This window comes from Crinia signifera, chromosome 2 (genome assembly GCF_055691185.1).
Source record: "Crinia signifera chromosome 2, ASM5569118v1, whole genome shotgun sequence".
NCBI lineage: Eukaryota > Metazoa > Chordata > Amphibia > Anura > Myobatrachidae > Crinia > Crinia signifera.
In genome coordinates this window covers 88410370-88432236 of record NC_139218.1, presented here as the reverse complement: position 1 = coordinate 88432236, position 21867 = coordinate 88410370, and the positions used below count along the sequence as shown (strand labels likewise).

Below are 21867 nucleotides of genomic sequence, written 5' to 3'. Positions count from 1 at the left end.
AGTATGTATGGGCGGTGTATGTAATAAAGTTTTATTTTTCTGGCATCAGTGTGTTTTTATTTAACTATTGGTTCTGCTGTGGAACTAAGAGTCCCAGCAAGCCCATTAATGGGCCGCATGCTGGGAATTGTGGTTCTCCAAGTCCCAGTATGCAGTGTAGGCTTGCTGGGACTCATAGTTCCACAGCAGAACCCAACGGTTACTCTATCTTTTACAAAAAAAATCAGCCCGGACCAGGACGCTGGACCCCCGGACCAGGACACAAGACCAGGATCCCAGGACAACAGACCAGGACCGAGGGCTACCTATGGGCTCAAGTTAGGTAAGTATCAGTATGTATGTGCTCCGTGTGTATTAAAGTTTTATTTATCTGGCGTCAGTGTGTTTTTATTTAACTATTGGTTTCGTTGTGGAACTAAGAGTCCCAGCAATCCCATTAATGGGCCGCATGCTGGGACTTGTGGTTCTACAAGTCCCAGTTTGCGTTCCAGGCTTGCTGGAACTCATAGTTCCACAACAAAACCCAATGGTTTAATCTATTTTTTTACACTTTATCAGCCCGGTACCCACAGCCCAGGGGTACCGGGGACAGCACCAGGCTTCAGCCTGGCCAGGTAATTCGTGGAGGGGGGGGACCCCTTTATTGGGGGGGTCCCCACTTCCCCAGGGCCCCTGGCCAGGCTGACCGGTCAGAGGGCTGAATGCTTTGGCCGGGGGGACTTGTATTAAAAAGTCTCCCCCCAGCTGCGGCATTACCCTGCTGGCTGGTTGGGCCTGGGGCTGGTTCTTAAAATATGGGGGACCCCTAGTCATTTTGTCCCCCGTATTTTGGGAACCAGCCCCAGCCCTGGAGCCTGGGGCTGGTTTTAAAAAATACAGCGGAGCTCTGTGCAAATTGTTCCCTGATTTTTTAATACCAGCCCGGCTCTTTCAGCCTGGTGCTGGTTACGGCCGTGGGGGGGACCCCACGCCGTTTTTTTTTTTTTTATATTTACACAGAAGCCTGCATGGATCTGACTGATCCGTGCAGGCTGAAGCCAAATGGCGTATTTGGCCGGCAATTAGCGGGCGTATCGCACTAATTGCCGATAATTAACGGCCGTATTGAAATTTCAATACGGCCGGTTAGTAAATTAGGAATCACCATTTTTTTTTAATAGTGATTACTAGTCGTATTCTATCGATGTACTGTATTTGTAAATACGAATGTCCCATCAATATGAATAATCGTATGTTTGGCATAGTAAATGCCAAAAATACAAATACGCCCCCCAAAAAATCGTATTTTACTATGAAAATATGATTTTTATTTTTTTCGAATCTTGCTTAGTAAATTTTCCCCAATAAGTTTTTTCTTCCCCCTGCCCACCAATGAGTTAATAAGGGATATGGTAATTTGGTCTACAGCATTTAGTTCTACAAGCATTAGTTCAACACCATTAGGTCGACATTGGTTAGGTCGACAGGGAAATTAGGTCGACAGGCAAAGACCGACATGGGGAAGATCGACAGGCAAAAGGCCGACATGGTTTTTTCTGCTGGTTTTTTGAGCCGACATGTGCCGACAGGCGGTATTTCATGCCCTACCATCCACCGTAGAGGGAGAATAAAATAGTGCCCGAGACATGTCGAGTGCAGCGAGCCATGCGAGGGGACGCGGTGCTATGTTGACTGTATCGACTTTTTCACTGTCAACTATACCCATGTCAACCTTACCCATGTCACCCTAATGACCCTGTTGACCAAATGACACTGTCTACCTCACCCTTGTCTATCTAAATGCATGTCAACCTAATGGTGTCAACCTAACGATTGTCGACCTAAATGCTGTAGCATGCATGCTTCGTAGGCCACTGGCCACCAATGTTTGTTGTATGCACCCCTGCCCATGAAGGTAGCATTGTAGCAATGTAGCACTGGTTTTTAGTGCAGTAGACTGGTTATGGGGACACTTTTTATGATGTTATGGTTGGTCTTGTGGGCTGCATTTATTTTCTATTGTTAAAGACAAAGTCACATGGCTACTTCATTCTGCAAACCATGTTTCACCCTGCAAGCAAACCTGCCCCGATTTAAAAATAAATATGGCAAATGCCCTTTTTTTTTTGGTTTGTTATGTTTAATTTGCCACATTTGAACTTTTGCATGTGCTGGTTGTCATGCAGGGTGCCGCACATGGCTTACAGAAGGCACATGCAGGTATGTAACTGACTAGTGATGGTCATGGCTGCCTTTGCCATCAATGATTGCCATCGATGTCAAAAGTGCAACTGGCCATCGATAATGTAAAACTATTTAATGGGTGACCATCGATAATTTTACATAACGATGGTCATCTAATATGTTTAAGTGAGTGGCCTGTGGGCCAATCAAACCACATTGGTGGTGCTTTGCGGGTTATGGGGGCAGAGTTTTGCTTTATGTCCTTGCTTTTTTTTTTAAAATAAATAAACCAAAACATCAGTACCATCGATGTAGTAAAACCATTTGTTTATCACCCATCGATGGCCAAAGTATTTGACATTGGCCTTCAGCCAGTGATTTTGAATCAACGATGGTCGATGGTCATTCCTACCCATTAACCACTTGAGTGGTATGGGTGGAAATTTTCCGGGCTCAGCTTTGCTACCGCAGTACCCTGTCCTGGAAAATGTCCAGCCATACCACTATGCAGTAGATGCACGCCAGTGTTGCCTCCATCAGAGCACTACTGTTGCACTACCTTTAGGGCCCCCCCACCCCTCCTGTTGCCCCCCCCCCCAGTCCCTCCGCTCTGGCGTACCCGGCGATTGTACACCGGTGCTCCCCCACCGCTAATCACATACTGCACTGTTGGTGCTATGTGGATTGCGGCTTGGTGTGTATACCCTGATCCGCTTTCCCCCCAGCAATGTAAAATGTCATGTCAATGTCAAAGAATGTTTATGTATTACAATATTTTAAAATTGTTTTCCAGAGCTTTGAGGAAAAACGCACTCCCCTTTATACAGGAAAAAATGGCATCATCGGCAGGATCAGCGAGCCAAGGTAAATTTTAGAAATCAGTCACTTTTAATTCTAAAAATGCTTGTGTTAAGTTAATTTTTTGTAGCTTCCTGTCTTTAGGCTGCATTTGTGCATATTTTGGGGTTATTCTGGGTGATTGTCAAGGCTGCGAATTCGCAGCCTTGCAAAAATCCACCAAACCCCACCCTGCGAATGTCTGCCCACCCGCACCCCCTCTGCAGTGAGGGTTCGCCTGCACAGGCTGTGAATGGATGTTTACCATAAACATCCATTCTTATGCCACGGATAACCTCCCCCATCTTTCGATGGTCGCCGACCATCTAAAGTTGTGGGAGATACCCTCATATAAAAGTGTTTTTCAAGTCACTTCCATATGCGTGCATGCTGGGACGTATAGTGGCAGGCAGCCATACACACATAACCCGCAGCCTATTACCACAGTCATTAGATTTAGAGGACACCGGATTGGTGTGTGGGCAGGAGAGGCGTTGTGGGGGCATATGTGTATCTTGCACTTCACTATTGTGGCCTTTTATCATGGCCCCATTTTCATTGGACATGCCCCATGTGGCATGTGGCCCCAGTATTTATTTTATTTATTAGCATTTTCTTGCATTCTGCAGCGCTTAACCACTAAGTATTTTTTTAGACTTGCTTATCTGGCACTGCAGAAGAACATTGTATCTGGCATTATTTGTATATATGGCACTGCTGGGGGCATTGTGTTCCACGAAATGTTTATCTGCACCTTTGGGAGCTCCACCCTCAATAACGGCCACTTCTGCCCCGCCCACACTTCCTTAACCGATTTTCCTACAAAAATATCTCTGGATGTATAGGATGGTTTTATTCAGCAACAGCTGTACAGGCAAATGTTCTCCTTCACTATATACATGTCACTGTCAATTTTCTGAGTTTTAAATTTAAAATGTATTTGAAAAAAGTAATCACATCAATGCGAATCCTCATTACATTTACATTTTTTTGTTATATTTATACTTACAGGTCGCGCTTCTGATGACTACACCAGCTACTGGACTGGCTTCATTGCCGTATATAGGAGCCACGAATGCCTGTGGCGTGTCCGGAGCAAGGACTACTCCAACAATATTAAGCGGAACCTTGCATACGAGGACCTTGTGAAGTATTGTCAGGAGAGAAACAGCGATGCAACTGTGAAAGGCGTAAAGACAAAAGTCGCCAATATGAGAACAGTGTTCCTTAAGGAGTACAAGAAGCACCAGGAATCATTACAATCAGGTGCCGGGGCGGATGAGGTCTACAAACCAACGTTGTGGTACTATGACCTCCTCAAATTCACTGTGGAACAGCCTGCAAAGACGACATCTGTCAGTAATGCTAGACCCGTGTCTCCTCCACAGCCTTCACCTGCCAGTGTGGAGGTTGAAGAGTCACGGAGTCCGGATCTAGTGAGTATATTTACATTTTAAAAATGTCATAATTCTTCTAGCTTGCAATGTATTTCATTATATTCTTTCTTTTGCAGGCATTATCTCCGGAGCTGGGCGAGGATTTGCCATCATCCGTGCACCGGGATCCTGCAGAGGGTACAGCGGACGTGGAGCAGCCATATCCTTCTCCGCTTGTCAGACGGAGGAAGGCCTCCAAAAAGTCCACCCCGGTGCAGCCCAGCCATGAGCAATTTTTTCAACGGGCTGATGCATTCCTTAGTTCGCAGACTAATTCGGATGCGTTGTACGGGCAGTATATTGCTAGTGAAGTAAAGACCATGGATGAGGAGCAAAAGAGGCTTTTCAAGAAATTGGTAGCGGAAGCAGTGAACTATGCTTCAGCCAAGAAATTGACTGAAACATGTACGGTGCTTCCGTCTACCACCCCTCATCCAGCAGTGATGCCTCCACCCACCTTTCCCCATCCCCAACCCTTTTTCTTTGCGCCGGGAAGTCATCAGCGTTCCCACACTTATACGCCGGGTGCCCACATGTCCAATCCCCCCAGGCAAGCGAGTACTTCATCCGGTGGAGCATATTAGATGATGCTGGAGTCCGATATGACTCCACAGGATGAGACTAGCTTGCTTGATTTATAGTTTCTAAATTTTACGTCGTTCTTAAAATTCTTAGGTTATGTTTAAAAAATTGTTCATGTTGTCGTCTTTGTAAGCTGTTCTGTGAATTTGAGGTGGTCTACCGTCCCACACGTTGGATTGTAGACCATATTCCACCTGGTCACCTGTTGTATAGATTCCTATGTGTTCTTGTGCTTCTTTAATGAATGCTGTTTGCATTTTGGCGACTTTGTCTTTATCCTGACCACAGATGCATTGACTTTTTCTCTCTTGACAAAGTTCTTTACAAGGTTCTCGTATGTAAATTTCCGCTTGATGTTGTAGTCCTTGCTTCGGAGACATTCGTGGTTCCTATAGGCAAATTGAATCCAGTCCAGTATGCTAAATACTATTTTTTTATTTTGTATTTATTCTTACTTTTCAAAGTAAAAAAGTTATACTATAATTAATTGTGTTGTGTCTTCATTAATGTCTAGTTATTAAATGGTAAAGTATTAATGTCATGTTTTTTAGATTGATTTAATGGTATGTCTTAATAGGAGGAGGTGATGCTGCTTTAAAAAAACCCAACCCTGCATTGACCCGGTTTTGAAAATGTTTTTATTTTAAGGGCTCTAATCACATTTCTGTGACTTTCTGACCGCACATATGAACTGGTATTACACAGAGTCTATCCTGGTTTGGATTTTTTAATGCAGCATCACACTGTCAGGTAACATATGTGGCCAGCACTGAGGGCTGATGTCTTGTGCTTGCTTCCAAAATTGGGGAAACAATTGCACAACTCACCTTTTTCAAGTACTTCAGCACTGACATTGAGCTCCTGCTCTGTACATATTTAAAGAATGGGACCCAGCATAGTGAATATTTATGAATGGGTCCCCGGAACCTGCATACCGTACGAGCGGGACCCGTTCATTCAATAATCACTGTGCAGAGAGGGTCAGACTTTTTAGGTATGCACAGAGCGCAGTAGCGCACGCAGGGGGGGTTTCTGAGTACCCAGAAACCCCCCCAGGAGTCTAAGGGCCCGCAGCTGAAAGCTGAGGGTCCCCTCTTTCCATGGATACAAGAATTGTAAAAATCGGCCATTGGGAACCCGAGATATCTGACTTCAAAGCAGTGGTCCCCATCCAAGCATGTTAATTGTTATTCCCAGTCAGATATTTCAGGTTCTGTTTAACTTAGAGTTTTTCTGAGGGTATATTCCAAAAGCTGGGACTCTCCCCCTTTGAAGGGCCCTAGTAGCTTGTCTCTACTGTTCCCAGAACCAGAGATATCAGCCTTCCAGCAGCTGGTTACTGCTCCAGCTCCACACACCTGGTATGTAGTTTTATATACTCGTTGGCGGATTGCTCTGCCTACTGAACTCTGATCCCCTAGCCCCCAATACAATTTGGTAGGTGGGATTCTCTAGTTTTTAATTCCATTAAAATTTTAGAAATTTATTTCTGGGAACTGGAGATATCTGCAGTCAAGCAAGCTGTCCTCGCACCAGAAAATTATGAATAATAAGCCCACTCCACTATACACCCCTCCTCTGCGTATTAAACATCCTCTACCACCCTGGAAGTTATGTATCAGGGCCCATTTATTCAGCCCAATGCCCCCTTCTCCCACCCCATCTCCCACCATCTGTGCAGTAAAGGGGTAATTAGTGGAAATTACTGAGCCCTACATGCTGAGCGGTTTATATAACACCCCCTACCACCTGCAGGACATCAAAGCTTCCCCCACCCCTACCGCTGGAGGATCGGTAGGGGCCCCAATACATTGCTATGCCCAGGGGTCTACACTGCTGTTGACGCCCTTGTATGTATGTATGTATGTATGTATGTATGTATATATATATATTTTATTATTATTATTATTATTATTATTATTATTATTTATATACATTTGGTCTATCTATAATACTTTAACTGACCCGGTATACACTGGGTCACCTAAGTGTCCATCTCCGTGCTTTGCTCCGCCCCTCTGGAAACCCCCTTCTGAAAATCCTGCGTTTGCCACTGGAGCTGGACCAGCTTGCCCTCAGTATTGGCAGGGTCTGAATCATTGGTGGCAACGTCATTACCTTGCAGCTGTTGTGGAACTACACGTCCCAGTAAGCCCTGCCCGGCAACTGTTCCCGCACACCAATTTTATTAATTGCGTGGCAGGCCATGCTGAGACATATGATTGCGTGGCAGGACATGCTGAGACATATAATTCCACAACAGGTGCAGGGCAATGACTTTGCCACCACAGGTCTGCATGTATGTCAATGAATTTCTAAGGCTGGGATGGGGCACCTTTGGCCCTACAGTTGTTTTTGCACAACACCAACCAGCCTACAATGCAACTGTTTTAACATTGCAAAACTGTTAAAAATTAAAAAAACATGCTAGGCTATGTAGTTCATCAACACCTGGAAGGACAATGGTGCCCCATCCCTGCTCTGTTATCCGGAGTGATCATACACTGACTCATACGGTCGACCGCTAATGGTCAGCACTCAAAAGGTAGACAACCAAAATGTTGACAGGGTTTAAAGGTCGACATACAACAGGGTCTGAAGGTCGACATGGCTAAACGTTACACATGGAAAAGGTTGACATAAAAAAGGTAGACATGCTTTTTTAACCCAGAATTTCAGCTAAAATGTGTGAACAGGTGGAATTTCATGCACTGAGGTACCAAGCCTGAAGCATGGTGAGTGCAGCGAGCCCTGCGAGAGGACATGGTACACGACATAGACACCCTACAAACAAAACCTCATGTCAACCTTTTACCTGTTTACCATTAGTGGTCGACCATATGACTGTCTGTCATGAGTCAATCTGTTTAATTCCATAAACCCCTGCTCTCATTGAATGCATATGCACAGTAGGGATGTCCATCGTTGCCGTTGCCATTGATGGCAATTCTGCAACTGCCCATCGATAGTCCTAAACTATGCAATTGATGACCATCGATATTTCTACATATCGATGGTCATCCATTGTGTTTGAACAATTGGCCTATGGGCCAATCAAAACACGGGGCCGCAACTTTGCGGGTGATGGGGAGCAAATCTTGTCCCCTGCACTTTGAAATCAAAACATCGTTTTGCTGTTCCATGGTTTCCATTGAGAAATGCTTTTATTTAGCTAGAAATAGACACACACCCTCTGCAAAATCGCATAGTGAAAATCTTATAGCAAATCTTATAGCAAATCTGATAGCAAATCTTATAGCAAATCTGATAGCAAATCTGACAGCAAATCTGATAGCAAATCTGATAGCAAATCTGATAGCAAATCTTATAGCAAATCTGATAGCAAATCTTATAGCAAATCTTAAGCAAATCTCAAGCTGATCTCACATTAGTAGAAAAAAAAGGGAAAAGCAAAAATCGGATGAAACATCGAATCGAACATCGAATCGCATTGCACATCTCACCATGTGTACACACCTTACGACACTTGAGCCAATGCATGTTGTACAAAGTTACTAATTGAGGGTGCACGTGCCCAGTGTCCACATTGACACAAGAAATGTTGAAACATATAATGTGTCGACCATTTTCATGTTGAAATTTTGCTTGTGTAAATATTTTGTCACTGCATTTGGACTGCATTGTAGCTACAGTATACTAGATTATGTCATTGTGTACAAACTAGCATTGAAGTAGAATATGTTTTCTAGTTGTGTTGTGTGGTTGTCAATTCAGTTTTTTACTCTGGCTAATTGCATTTTGCCTGCTTCTACTCTCATTGCCTAGATTCCTAGAAGTACAGGTTGAGTATCCATAATCCAAAATGCTCAGGACCAGGAGAATTTTGGATAACGAATTATTTCGTATTTCAAAATATTTTTAGATTTCAATGATGTATCTTGAGGTATCTTGCATTTATGTTGTACAAACAAATCAGAAAGGTTTTTAACACTGTGTGCTGCTAAGTTCATCTATCAGTTCGTGAACCCCGCTGAATAAATAACACTGGACACACTGTAGTTATACTTACATTTTATAAAAAGGAAGAGCATATGTCACTGTTAAATGCACCGGGTAGAGCTGTCCGGCTCCCCGGCTCCCCGGCTCCTCCAGATTACCACATCCAAACGAGGAGGGTGAGCATATCAAGTATTCCCCCAAATGATGTACATCTGTGCCTGACAGACTGCATTTGTGCGTGATTTCCTCGCTAACAGGCCGCATCTGCACTAACATTATACCTGTTACATTTGTGCCTGACAGACTGCAAGTGTGCGTGATACTACTCGCTAAACAGGCTGCATATGCGCTAACAATTTACCTGCTTTAGCTGCTTGATTTTTTGCTCCACGTATTAACGGAATTAACCCACTGATTTGACCTAAAACGGAGATCCCCTCATTAACCGGCTTATATCAAGTGCTTCTTTCATGCTATATAGGCATGTCAGATTATTTTAACACATTTTTATTGTCTGTATATTAACTGTACATTGCATCATCTGTATGGTGATATTTTTCATATGCTCTTTCTTTTCATAAAATGTAAGTATAACTACAGTGTGTCTAGTGTTATTTATTCAGCAGGGTTCACGAACTGATAGATTAACTCATCAGCACACAGTGTTAAAAAACTTTCTGTCTTGCAATTCACACTGTGAGGTCTTAGCAGACTCACCTAACATGTGCAGCAGCTGAGGATCAATTCTATATAAATATAGATTTAGATTAGATGTAGTTAGAGGAGGAGCCTCAAAACCCTCAAATACCTACAAACCACCCCTCTTTTGTACAAAAAAAATCAACCACATGAAATACAAATATATTTTATTTGTGCATAAAACAGGGTTGCCGACTTTATTATTCTCCTCTCCGGGAGAAGCCCGGAGAGGCGAGTTTCAGCAGCCGCTCAGGGGGCGCGGGCTTAAGCGTGACATCACTAAGCCCCGCCCCATGATGTTAAACCAGCGAATTCACGGATCTCCGTGGAGGGGGCGAGTCTAAAATGACACAATTGTGTCATTTTAGCTCCGCCCCCTCCTCTGAGACCCGAGGATTGCGGCATTTTAATGCCGCGATCGGGGGACAGCGGGGGTCCCCCCTGAATCCGGGAGGGTTGCCCACCCTTCCGGGGGGCCGGGACGGGGACCCGATTTTCGGGAGACTCACGGAAATTCCGGGAGGGTCGGCAACCCTGGCATAAAACAAGGTTTCAAAACATGAAACAACGTTTTGTACTATCTCAGATACTGAATGTGAATGCCAAGCAATCATTGGTCTTGCTCATATTTAGTGCCAGTTACATATCATAATTTTAGCTTATGATAACCAGGCAATAATTCACATAGTGAAAATATAAGTTCATGGTTGATGTATTTGTGACAGTAATGTTTAACAAGTTACCTTCAGGGGTCCACTTTACTTCTGTCCACTCATTTTTCACTTTTCTTTCATTTTTTGTAGTTAAAATATCTATACATACTCCTTGGTGTAGTATAAATTCATTAGTTTCAGCAACTTTGTATTCAAAGAAACATTTGGGTGACTAAAATATAAAAACAGAAATATGTGACATGATTTAATTTTAATTGTAGCATTCTCTTTATCAGAATATATACATGAGAAACCCAACCAGCAAAAATGGCACATTTGTATATAAGTTTTGAGTTATATGAATATACAGTAAACACCATACAAGTCTGTGTAATGCATTCCATGTATGGCCTCAACTTAAAGGGATTATACAGTACTAGGTGTCTGGTTCAGTTAATGCAACTCAAATACATCATGGTCTCATGTGTATTACAGATAACTGCTTGGTATAGCCTAAGCTAGGCATGTCCAAACTGTGGCCCTCCAGCTGTTGTGAGACTACACATCCCAGCATGCCTTGCAATAGTTTCAGAATTCCCTAATAGCAAAACTGTGGCAAGGCATGATGGGACTTGTAGTTTCACAACAGCTGGAGGGCCATAGTTTGGACATGCCTGGCCTCAGTTGTCCACACCCCAGGGGCAAACGCAGGATTTTCAGAAGGGGGTTTCCAGAGGGGTGGAGCAAAGCACGGAGATGGACACTTAGGTGGCCCAGTATATTCCGGGTCAGTTAAAGTATTATAGATAGACCAAATGTATATAAATAATAATAATAAAAAATATATATATATATATATATATATATATACATACATATATATATATATATATGCAGAGAAACAAGTAAAGAAGGGGCGCTCTGTAGTGCATTAAAAGAGTAACACTTTAATAGAGTAAAAACATCTCCAAGGTACAGATGAAATGTAAGCATACCATCAATAAAAGCACTGTGGGCTGGTTACCACAAGGCAGGTATATACATACACCACGGCAAAACTGCTAACATCCGGGATATCCGTCCTGTAGCCGGTAGGGGTCAACACTGCTGTTGACGCCCCTGTATATATACATACAGGGGCGTCAACAGCAGTGTAGACCCCTGGGAATAGCAATGTATTGTTGCACCTACCGATCCTCCAGCGGTAGGGGTGGGGGAAGCTTTGATGTCCCGCGGGTGGTAGGGGGTATTATATCAACCGCTCTGCATGTAGGGCCTGGATCAGTAATTTCCACTAATAACCCCTTTACTGCACAGATGGTGGGAGATGGGGTGGGAGAAGGGGCATTGGGCTGAATGACGGAGCCCTGATACATAACTTCCAGGGTGGTAGAGGATGTTTAAAATGCAGAGGAGGGGTGTATAGTGGAGTGGGCTTATTATTCATAATTTTCTGGTGGAAGGACAGCTTGCTTGACTGCAGATATCTCCAGTTCCCAGAAATAGATTTCTTAGATTTTAATGGAATTAAAAGCTAGAGAATCCCACCTACCAAATGGTATTGGGGAGTAGGGGATCAGAGTTCAGGAGGCAGAGCAATCTGTCAACGAGAATATAAAACTACATACCAGGTGTGTGGAGCTGGAGCAGTAACCAGCTGCTGGAAGGCTGACATCTCTGGTTCTGGGAAAAGTAGAGACAAGCTACTAGTGTCCATCAAAGGGGGAGAGTCCCAGCTTTTGGAATATACCCTCAGAAAAACTCTAAGTCAGACAGAACCTGAAATATCTGACTAGGAAGAGCAATTAACAGGCTTGGATGGGGACCACTGCTTTGAAGTCAGATATCTCCGGTTCCCAAGGGTCGATTTTTAAAATTCTTGTACCCATGGAAAGAGGGGACCCTCAGCTTTCAGCCTAGGACCCTTAGACTCCTGGGGGGGTTTCTGGGTACTCAGAAACCCACCTGCGTGCGCTACTGCACCCTGCTGTATACTGGGCTGCAGAGGGTCCAGAGAGGTTGCTGCCCCTAAATAGAAGATGTCTCCTCTCTCTCTCTCTGCATAGGGCATGGTATAGCTCACAGACAATATCTTCTTCGACAGTCAGTAGGTTGACCCCAAAAGGTTGACGGCATCCGGTCGACAATGTCTAGGTCAACAATCACTAGATCGACCACTAATGGTCAACAGTGAGTAGGTCAACACCTTATAATGGTCAACATACTCATGGTCGACATTGACAGAAGGAACCATTTTTGAGTATTGACCTACTAACTCTCGATCTTTAGTGATCGACCTAGTGATTGTCGACCTAGGCATTGTCTACCATTTATCCCTGAACCCAGGTGGACATGCACAAGTTTGACACTAGAAGGAGGTCAACACAAGCAAAGGTTAATACTGTACATAAAAGCTTGACACATGAACAGGTTGACATGAGTTTTTCACTTTTTTTGTGTCACTGTTGACACGTGCGCTTGTGGTCCCCCAAAGTCCAAAATATGGAAAAATCATGAAGAATTTTTCATGTGTCGGCTTGTGTGACTTATTGATTGTCTCAATCTTTTGACAATGTAGACCTACTGACCTAGAAATTGTCTATCAGCCATGCAGATAGCCCCTGCATGAAATGCCCCTGTAGCTGCAATATAGCCAGCTACTTTATTCTCCTCCTCCTGCTGCTTGGCCACTAAAAGAGGCACACAGGATCTTCCCTTGTGCTTTTCTGCCCTTACCCTGCCCCAAGTGTCCTCTGACCCCCTTATCAAACTGTACCATTGATCCACCTCCCCATATATGCCTCTAATCCATCTCACTAAGGCCCTTATTCTGGTTGGTGCGGATATATCCGCGTGCGTTCGGCCCGCCGATGTTTTGTGTCTGCGCATGTGCAGAGGCGTCTCTGCGCATGTGTGAGCGGGGCGTACGGCCAAATCCTGCATGATATGTGAACACTCCGAACAGGGGGTGGAGAGGGGCGTGAAGGGCTATTTGGGCTCATTACCATATGCATACGCCCCGCATTTCATGGGCGTTCCCATGCAAACGCTGGGCGTACGTATGGTAATGCGGCCGTGACGCACGTGTAGGGGGCGGACATATGACATCGCCGGATGTCAGCTGCCCGCCCAGATCCCTGCTTTTGCACGGAAAAATGTCCATGTGGTCTGAGGTTGCGGGAGCTGGTGGAGCACTCGGTCCTGCATTCGATGGTCTGCGACCATCGAATGATGGGGGAGGTGTATTCCGTGAAAAATACACGTGCGGTCCGTTCGGCCAGCTTCTAACCGCGTACGGACGGAGTTGGCGATCCGTATGGAAGGCGGGGTTTCGCACGCACGGTCCTGGCCGCATAATCGGATCCGGCCGCACCAATCAGAATAAGGGCCTATGTGTGCCTCTGAACCACTTCCCCATTTGTGCCTCTGACCCTCCCTTGTGTGCCACTGATTCCCCTTCTTCATTTGTGCTTATGAGGTTCCTCACCTACTGTGACTCCCTCCCTTGTGTGCCACCGATTCCCCTTCCTCCTGTGTGCTTATGAGGTTCGCTACCTACTGTAATGTATGTGTGCCTTTGACAACCTCCCTTGTGTGCCACTGATTGTCCGTCCTCATGTGTGCTTATGAGGTTCCTTACCTACTGTAATGTATGGGTTCCCCTGACTCCCTCCCGCTTGTGCCACTGATTTCCCTTCCTCATGTGTGCTTCTGACTTTTCCTATTTACTGTAATTTATGTGTGCTCTGACCCATTCCATTGTATGCCACTGATTCCCCATCCTCATGTGTGCTTCAGATGTTCCCTACTTACTGTAATGTATGTGTGCCTCTGTCCCCCTCCCTTGTGTGCTACTGATTTCCCTTCCTCATGTGTGCTTCTGACGTTCCCCACCTAATGTAATGTATGTGTGCCTCTGACCCCCTCCCTTGTGTGGAGAGGTGGAAGAAAATAAACTCTTTTTGGCTGGGGCACTGCTTTCTAAATCAATACTATGTTTAAAATATTTTATTCAAATCGGATAAAAGAAACATACATCACAGATAACATAGAAAGACATGGGGAAATTTACTAAAGGAAATTTGTAAAAAATAGGTGTAAAAATAGGTGTATTTGTATCCAGAAATACACTTATTTTTGACATTTACTATCCCGAAAATACGGCAATTCATATTGGTATTGATAGGACGTCAATACGACTACAAAGTGCCGTATTTTTAGGATAGCAAATGTCAAAAATAAGTGTATTTCTGGATACAAATACACCTATTTTTACACCTATTTTTTACAAATTTCCTTTAGTAAATTTCCCCCACAGTGTCAGATTATTGCACTACTATTTCATACGCTCTACTGAAGCGTGTAATGCACCTCTCCATACTTAACCCAAACTCTATCAGAGCACCACCAGATATGTTATATAGCTTATGAAAAATATATATAGCATGGATAGGGTTTCCATAGCAAACAGGATATACCCTCTGTCCCCTAAAAATTTGGTCAATTGTAATTGTTTTAATTGCCTGTGCACAGTGACAATCCCCTTCCTTGTGTGCCAATGATTTCCCTTTCTCATGTGTGCTTCTGACGTTCCCCACCTAATGTAGTTTATGTGTGCCTCTGACCCCCTCCCTTGTGTGTCACTGATTTCATTTCCTCATTTGTGCTTATGGCGTTCTCTACTTACTGTAGTGTATGTGTGCCTCTGACCCCCTCCCTTGTGTGCCACTGATTTCCCTTCCTCATTTGTGCTTATGACATTCTCTACCTACTGTAGTGTATGTGTGCCTCTGACCCCCTACCTTGTGTGCCACTGAATTCCCTTCCTCATTTGTGCGTATGAGGTTCCTCACCTACTGTAATGTATGTGTGCCTCTGACCCCCTACCTTGTGTGCCAATGAATTCCCTTCCTCATTTGCGCTTATGAGGTTCCTCACCTACTGTAATGTATGTGTACCTCTGACCACCTCCCTTGTGTGCCAATGATTTCCCTTCCTCATGTGTGCCTCTGACGTTCCCCACCTAATGTAATGTATGTGTGCCTCTGACCACCTCCCTTGAATGCCACTGATTCCCCATCCTCATGTGTGTTTCTGACGTCCTCTACCTTCTGTAATGTATGTGTGCCTCTGAACCCCTCCCTTGTGTCCCACGGTTTCCCCTTTCTCATTTTTGCTTATAATGTGCCCTACCTACTGTGGTGTATGTGTGCCTCTGAACACCTCCCTTTATGCCACTGATTCCCCTTCCTCCTGTGTGCTTCTGACATTCCCTACCTACTGTAATGTATGTGTGCCTCTGACCCTCTCCCTTGTGTGCCAATGATTTCCCTTCCTCATGTGTGCTGCTGACGTTCTCCACCTAATGTAATGTATGTGTGCCTCTGACCACCTCCCTTGTGTGCCACTGATTGCCCTTCCTCCTGTATGCTTCTGATGTTCCCTACGTACTGTAGTGTATGTGTGCCTCTGACCCCCTCCCTTGTATGCCACTGATTCCCTTTTGTTCTGTGTGCTTCTGATGTTTCCTACCTACAGTAATATATATGTGCCTCTGACCCCCTCCCTTGTGTGCAACTAATTACCCTTCCTTCTGTATGCTTCTGACGTTCCCTACCTACTGTAATGTATGTGTGCCTCTGAAATACTCTCCATCTCATACTGTGCCCCCACCATCATGGCCTACTGTATCTTTGCCCCCTACCCAAGGCTGGTGCCTAATATTTAGAAATAGTGTGAGCAGAGACAATCCTAAATTTTTTATAGAGGTCCACAAAGTATTAGTTAAGCTCCTGTCTTTCTAAATAGACCTATATCTAACTAGAATATCTCTTTTCTCCATGATATACAGTATCTTTATTGCAGCGATTAATTTATCCTATACGCTTTCCTAACCTACCCAGCGTCTCCCAGCAGATGATCAATAATGCTGCAATCCAATAATTTGTGTACTCTTAGGTCATTATACTATATGTACACCTGTTTAAGTAACCACATTTACAAAAAGAGACGTGACATTTTTCACAATAATAATGCCTTACACAAGGCCGTTGCAAGCCCCCCACGCGCCCCAGGCAAAAGCCCCCCCGCACCGCACGCCGCCTGCGGGGGGGGGGTACAGACGGTAATGCTGTACGGGGGGGTGGAGGGTATGATGCGGCACTGGGGGTGCGATGCGGCATGGGGGGAGGGTGCGGGTTATACTGCTGCGCTGAAATCCCCCCAGCAGGGAGCGGGCGGCGTGGGGGGGCAGCGTTGATTAACGTGAGGGATGGGGGTCGGGGAGAGGGAGGATTACAGACTCAATTGCTCCCCGCTCCCTGCTTTCTGGTACCTCTCTATGGTACCTCGGCGGCTCTCAATACCGCCCTCCAGTGGCCGGCGCCCTAGTCCTGCCTAGTGGTGGCGCCGGCCCTGCCCTTACACTTCTGTTACCTTACCTCTTTTCTGTTATATCTGTACTCTGTGTGCTGTGCACTGTAAATAATTGATTGCACCCTTGAACTTATTTATTTTGCAGATGTTTAAATAAAAAATTTACAAAGAATATTTAAATGTTATACTTACATCCAAAAGATGTATATCAACATCCTGACCAACAAAAAAAACCTTCAATTCATATTTAATCTCCATATCCATTGTTATGTTACAGTCCCAGGTGACATTTATAAGTCCCGGATAAATAGCTACTTTCATATTTGTAGGTATTGGAGCAACGTATTCATCTAAAATTTTAAAAAGAAAAATACAAAAATAAGAAAATGTAAGAAACATTCAAAGTTTAATTAGCATTAAATTCAAATATTTTGACATTAAAATCAATGTTTAATTTTAAAATTTTTAATTAAACATTGATTTTAATTTAAAAATATTTGAATTGAATATACATTTTTAAAAATGTAAATAAAACATTGTTTTTAAATTCAAATATTTTGAAATTAAAATCAATATTTAATGCAACTAAGCTGTTTCTGTAGGATGCAGTTAAGATGCCGGAGATTGGAATCCTGACAGCTGGCATTCCAATCGTAAGTATGTGGGGTGTCATAGCATTTGGCCTGGGTGGGTGTGGGGTTATGTTTATGCGCTTTGGTGGACCTGGGGTTTGGGTGTGGGGGGGGGGGATGGGGGGTTAGTGTTTAGCTGCAGGGAGGGAGGGCAGGAGTGGATTGGCTCTGAGCCAATCCACTCCTGCCCTTCCTCCCTGCAGCTGAACACTTACCCCCCCCCCCACACACACCCAACCCCCCTCGTCACTCTCAGTTTATATAACACATAACACTTGACTTGCCCTATGAAGGTAGCTGATTGGACAAAACAGCGTCACTCCAGGGGTCTTTTAAAGCAATATTAGTGGCATACTCAAATGGGAGCACATCAACAAGTCAATGTTTCAATGTCAATAGGACATTTTAATCAAGACCAAACGTGCCCAAAACAGAATGGAAAACAACCTGCATGCCTGCAGTGAACACAATTAATACTTACCAGTCCACGCTGATCCTTCCAGCGGCCGAGCGTGGACGGGACACTCCTCCAGAATTGAGCGCACCCAGACCACTGACGACTTTCTGCTGTGCCCCATTGCTAGGATACACATCGGGCGCAGGACGCCGACCATGACCGCCGGACCAATCAGCACTGGGCTAGGGAAACTAACAGTGCATAGGTAAATGGTGAGAGCTAAATATAAGAGCAATCAATAAAGAACATTCCAATTTAACCTTTCATTAAGTCCATTAGGTCAAAACGGGGGTACAAATTATGGATGCTAAAGAACTCCAAACACAACTTCTTGCGATTCCACTGATAGATCTTTTGAAGGCCAAAGAAAGGACTTCCCAGGGAATAGTGCCCTGGAAACAACAGTTTACCACCTCTAGTCCTATCATCCAAAGTGCCACCAAACTCTGGCCTATCGTAAAGACTAATTGATCACTTCCCTGTTTCCAGACAATTAGACCAATGGCTTGTTATACCAGAGGTCGTAACATTAAGGACCAAGTGGTCCATACAGACATTACCAAATTCGATGTGGCCACTACCAGCACTACTTCAAAATTCTTGCGTAAACCGCCAGGATGTTACCGTTGTTTGAACTGTACTACTTGTAAAAACATAATAGTTTTTCGGACTTTCTTGCATCCATCTAATTAGACCATCATTCCCATTAAGCATGTTCTTACATGCCTTACTACTCATGTAATTTACCTATTATACTGTCCTTGTCAAAAACATTATGTTGGCAAACTATTAGGACCATCCGTGAAAGGATGGCTTTACATCGCTCCGCCATCAATAGTGCTATATGCACAAAAAAGCGGATCAACCGGTGGCCCGGCATTGTTTAGAAGCAAGCCATACTGTTGAAGACCTTAAGTTGACCATGTCCCCCTCTTCGCTGTGGCGGCGATCGGGACAGTATTCTGCTTAAGTTAGAAACTAAGTGGATATATAGGTTGCAGACTGTGAGACCTAATGGACTTAATGAAAGGTTAAATTGGAATGTTCTTTAATGATTGCTCTTATATTTAGCTCTCACCATTTACCTATGCGCTGTTTGTATATTCACTTGTATTATTGCTTACTAGCTGACCCGCCCAGCGTTGCCCGGAAAATTTCATCTTATGCTGTTCCAAAGACCTAAGATTGTAATTTGTTAAATCCTCCACTATAATGTTAGAATGTGTTTTCATTGATACTCAATGATAGCAATGAAATCAGGTGTGGTGTTGTTGTTTGAAACGCACTGCTCCTGAGTTGATAGCTTGTGTGTGTTGATGAATTCCAAATCCACTCCTGAGTTTTAGCACCTTTGACATACCCTCCAACATCTGAGGGTCAGAAATTGGTACAAATTCAGAATAAATTTTTATACTTTAAATGGTACAGTTTCTAGGGTATGTAATTACAGGTGCTGAGTGCGTGGAGACCAGGGTAGGTGTTACTTACCACGCCATAATTCATTAAAAATTCACCGTTCCCTGTCGCTGCCACTCCCCTCACTGCTCCCACCACAGAGTTGCTGCAGCAGTCCCTGACATCTGGAGATCTGTAAAGCGCATACACCGGGTGTCTCTACCAAACAGTGGGGCAGCCCCTGAGTGCGGGAGCAGGTCAGCTTGCCTGGCCACGTTATGTCATGACCCGACGCACGCTTCCCGGACCACAATGCACCATTGGGAATGGGTGCAATGGGCCAAATTCTTCCCTACACCTGACGGGCCAATCCAATAATCCAGCCATCGCAAGCATCAATGGGTGTATTGATAATGTTTTGTCGATGGGCATGAGTAATTGAAAATCGGGGTCCCCAATTGATGTGAAAATTTCCCATCAATTGGGGAACCCTGTAGGTGTACCAAACACCAATTAAGCCCACAATATACATACCCACCTATACATTTGTTTCGCAACCCACCCCCATCCAAACAATTATCAATTTGAATCAGAACTTATTTTTTAATCCTACTTTCATTTCTTGATTGTATTTCTATGTATACCTATATATTTTTTTTACAATTTATTCAGTAAATTGTACACTTAAACATGACAAATCTTTATCTCAGTCTTATTCTTAAACTTTATACACTCATAACATTCAAACAAATACAGGCAGTGCTCATGCCCATTGACCAAAACATTATATCTATAAACCAAAAGGGTCTGGGACACCCTTAAGGCAGAGCAGTGCCTAACATCCAACTGACTAACAGGGTGAATGCAGTTATGCACTTTGCATTTATCAATGGGTGCATTGGCCAGGACAAAGGTTTCTCAGTGCCGCTGAGATATGGGATATGGGAAATAAAAGAAAAAACGGTACTTATGTAATATCTGGACTCCCGTTTTTCTTATGAGACCGCGTCCCCTCGCGGGGCTCGCTGCGCTCACCGCGCTTCGGGCACGGTGGTTCGCTGCAATCGCCACACTATATAAAATCAACTCCGTGCGTAGTTGGATAGTAGGGGTATGAAAAAATGGGGTGCATTTAACATGGGAGTCCAGATAATACATAAGTACCGAAAAAACTGCACATTCGGTACAGTTTTTATTTGCCGGTACAGACTGTAAAAAAACTGCAAATTCGGTACAGTTGGAGGGTATGCTATGATGCAATTATTTTTTATGTGTTCTGTGTGCTTTTGTGTATTGTACTGTTTTGGTGTGTGTCTTGTACTGTATGTGGGTGTGTGTTGTGTGTATCTGTCCAATTCGTAAGTGTGTGAGGTGTGCTACGTATATACAGTTTGTGTATGTATGTGTTGTGTCTTTGTGTATCTGTGCAATGTGTAAGTGTGTGTGTGTGTGTTTTGTGTGTGCAGTACTGTTTTGGTGTAGTGGTGTAGTGAATGTGGGTGTGCGTTGTACTGTTAGAGGTATGTTATGTGTGTGTGTGTGTGTGTGTGTGTTGTGTGTATCTGTCCAATGTGTAAGTATGTAAGGTGTGCTATGTATATATGTGTGTGTAGTGTGCTGTGTGTATCTGTGCAATGTTTAAGTGTGTGTGTTCTGTGTGTTGTACTGTTTTTGGGTGTGTGTTGAAGTGAATGTGGGTGTGTGTTGTACGTGTGTGTCTTGTGTTGTGTGTATCTGTCCAATGTGTAAGTGTTTGAGGTGCGCTACGTACAGTATATATGTAGTGTAGTGTGCTGTGCATATCCTGGAAATGTTTAAGTGTGTGTGTTATGTGTGTTTGTTGGGTACTTGTTTCCTATCTGGGCGCCCGCTAAGTTAATTGCGCACCATGCTATTCTCCGTATAAAAATCGGATCGCATCGGATACCACAAATACACATACACGATATTGAACGATGCGATGCGATCCGATTCGATTTCCCATAGGAAACAATGTTAAATGGATCAATTTACCCAAATCAGCATAGGGAAGAATGGTAAATGGGCCAGAAACCCCCAAAAAACCCACAGAGCAGTGGAATGTCCCCCCAAAAGTAGTTGACGCCACCCCGCCATCAACGTGAACCCGAAGCGTGGCGAGCGCAGCGAGCCCGCGAGGTGCGGCGGTACGCGTCCTCCGACCTTTTCATGCCCTACTATCCACTAGGGCGTGGAGTGAGAATAGAATAGTGTGGCGAGCGCAGCGAGCCACCGAGCCCGAAGCGTGGCGAGCGCAGCCGGATACCTTCACAGGTAAACGCGTCCCTTCGCGGGCTTCCCAGGTGTCCGCGTCGCCATGGACACCTGGGAAGCCCGCGAAGGAAAGCGTTTACCTGTGAAGGTATCCGCGTCCCCTCGCGGGGCTCGCTGCGCTCGCCACGCTTCGGGCTCGGTGGCTCGCCACACTATTCTATTCTCGCTCCACGCCCTAGTGGATAGTAGGGCATGAAAAGGTTGGAGGACGCGTACCGCCGCCCCTCGCGGGCTCGCTGCGCTCGCCACGCTTCGGGTTCACGTTGATGGCGGGGTGGCGTCAACTACTTTTGGGGGGACATTTCAATGTTCAGGGGTGTTTTTGGCCCATTTACTATTGTTCCTATGATAATTTGGCCATTTCACATTGTTTCCTATGGGAAATC

General features: G+C 44.5%; 1 protein-coding gene across 4 annotated transcripts in view; it reads right to left on the bottom strand.

The window, feature by feature from the left end:
- Nucleotides 1-21867, bottom strand: part of CSF2RA (colony stimulating factor 2 receptor subunit alpha) — a 210865-nt gene that overhangs the window by 70272 nt on the left and 118726 nt on the right. For all 4 annotated transcript variants that reach the window (XM_083172531.1, XM_083172533.1, XM_083172530.1 and 1 more), the window contains 2 exons: nt 16898-17055; nt 10421-10562 (listed from right to left, as the gene is read on the bottom strand). In XM_083172531.1, coding sequence (XP_083028657.1) covers nt 10421-10562; nt 16898-17055 — 300 coding nt within the window. The remainder of the gene's footprint in view (nt 1-10420; nt 10563-16897; nt 17056-21867) is intronic.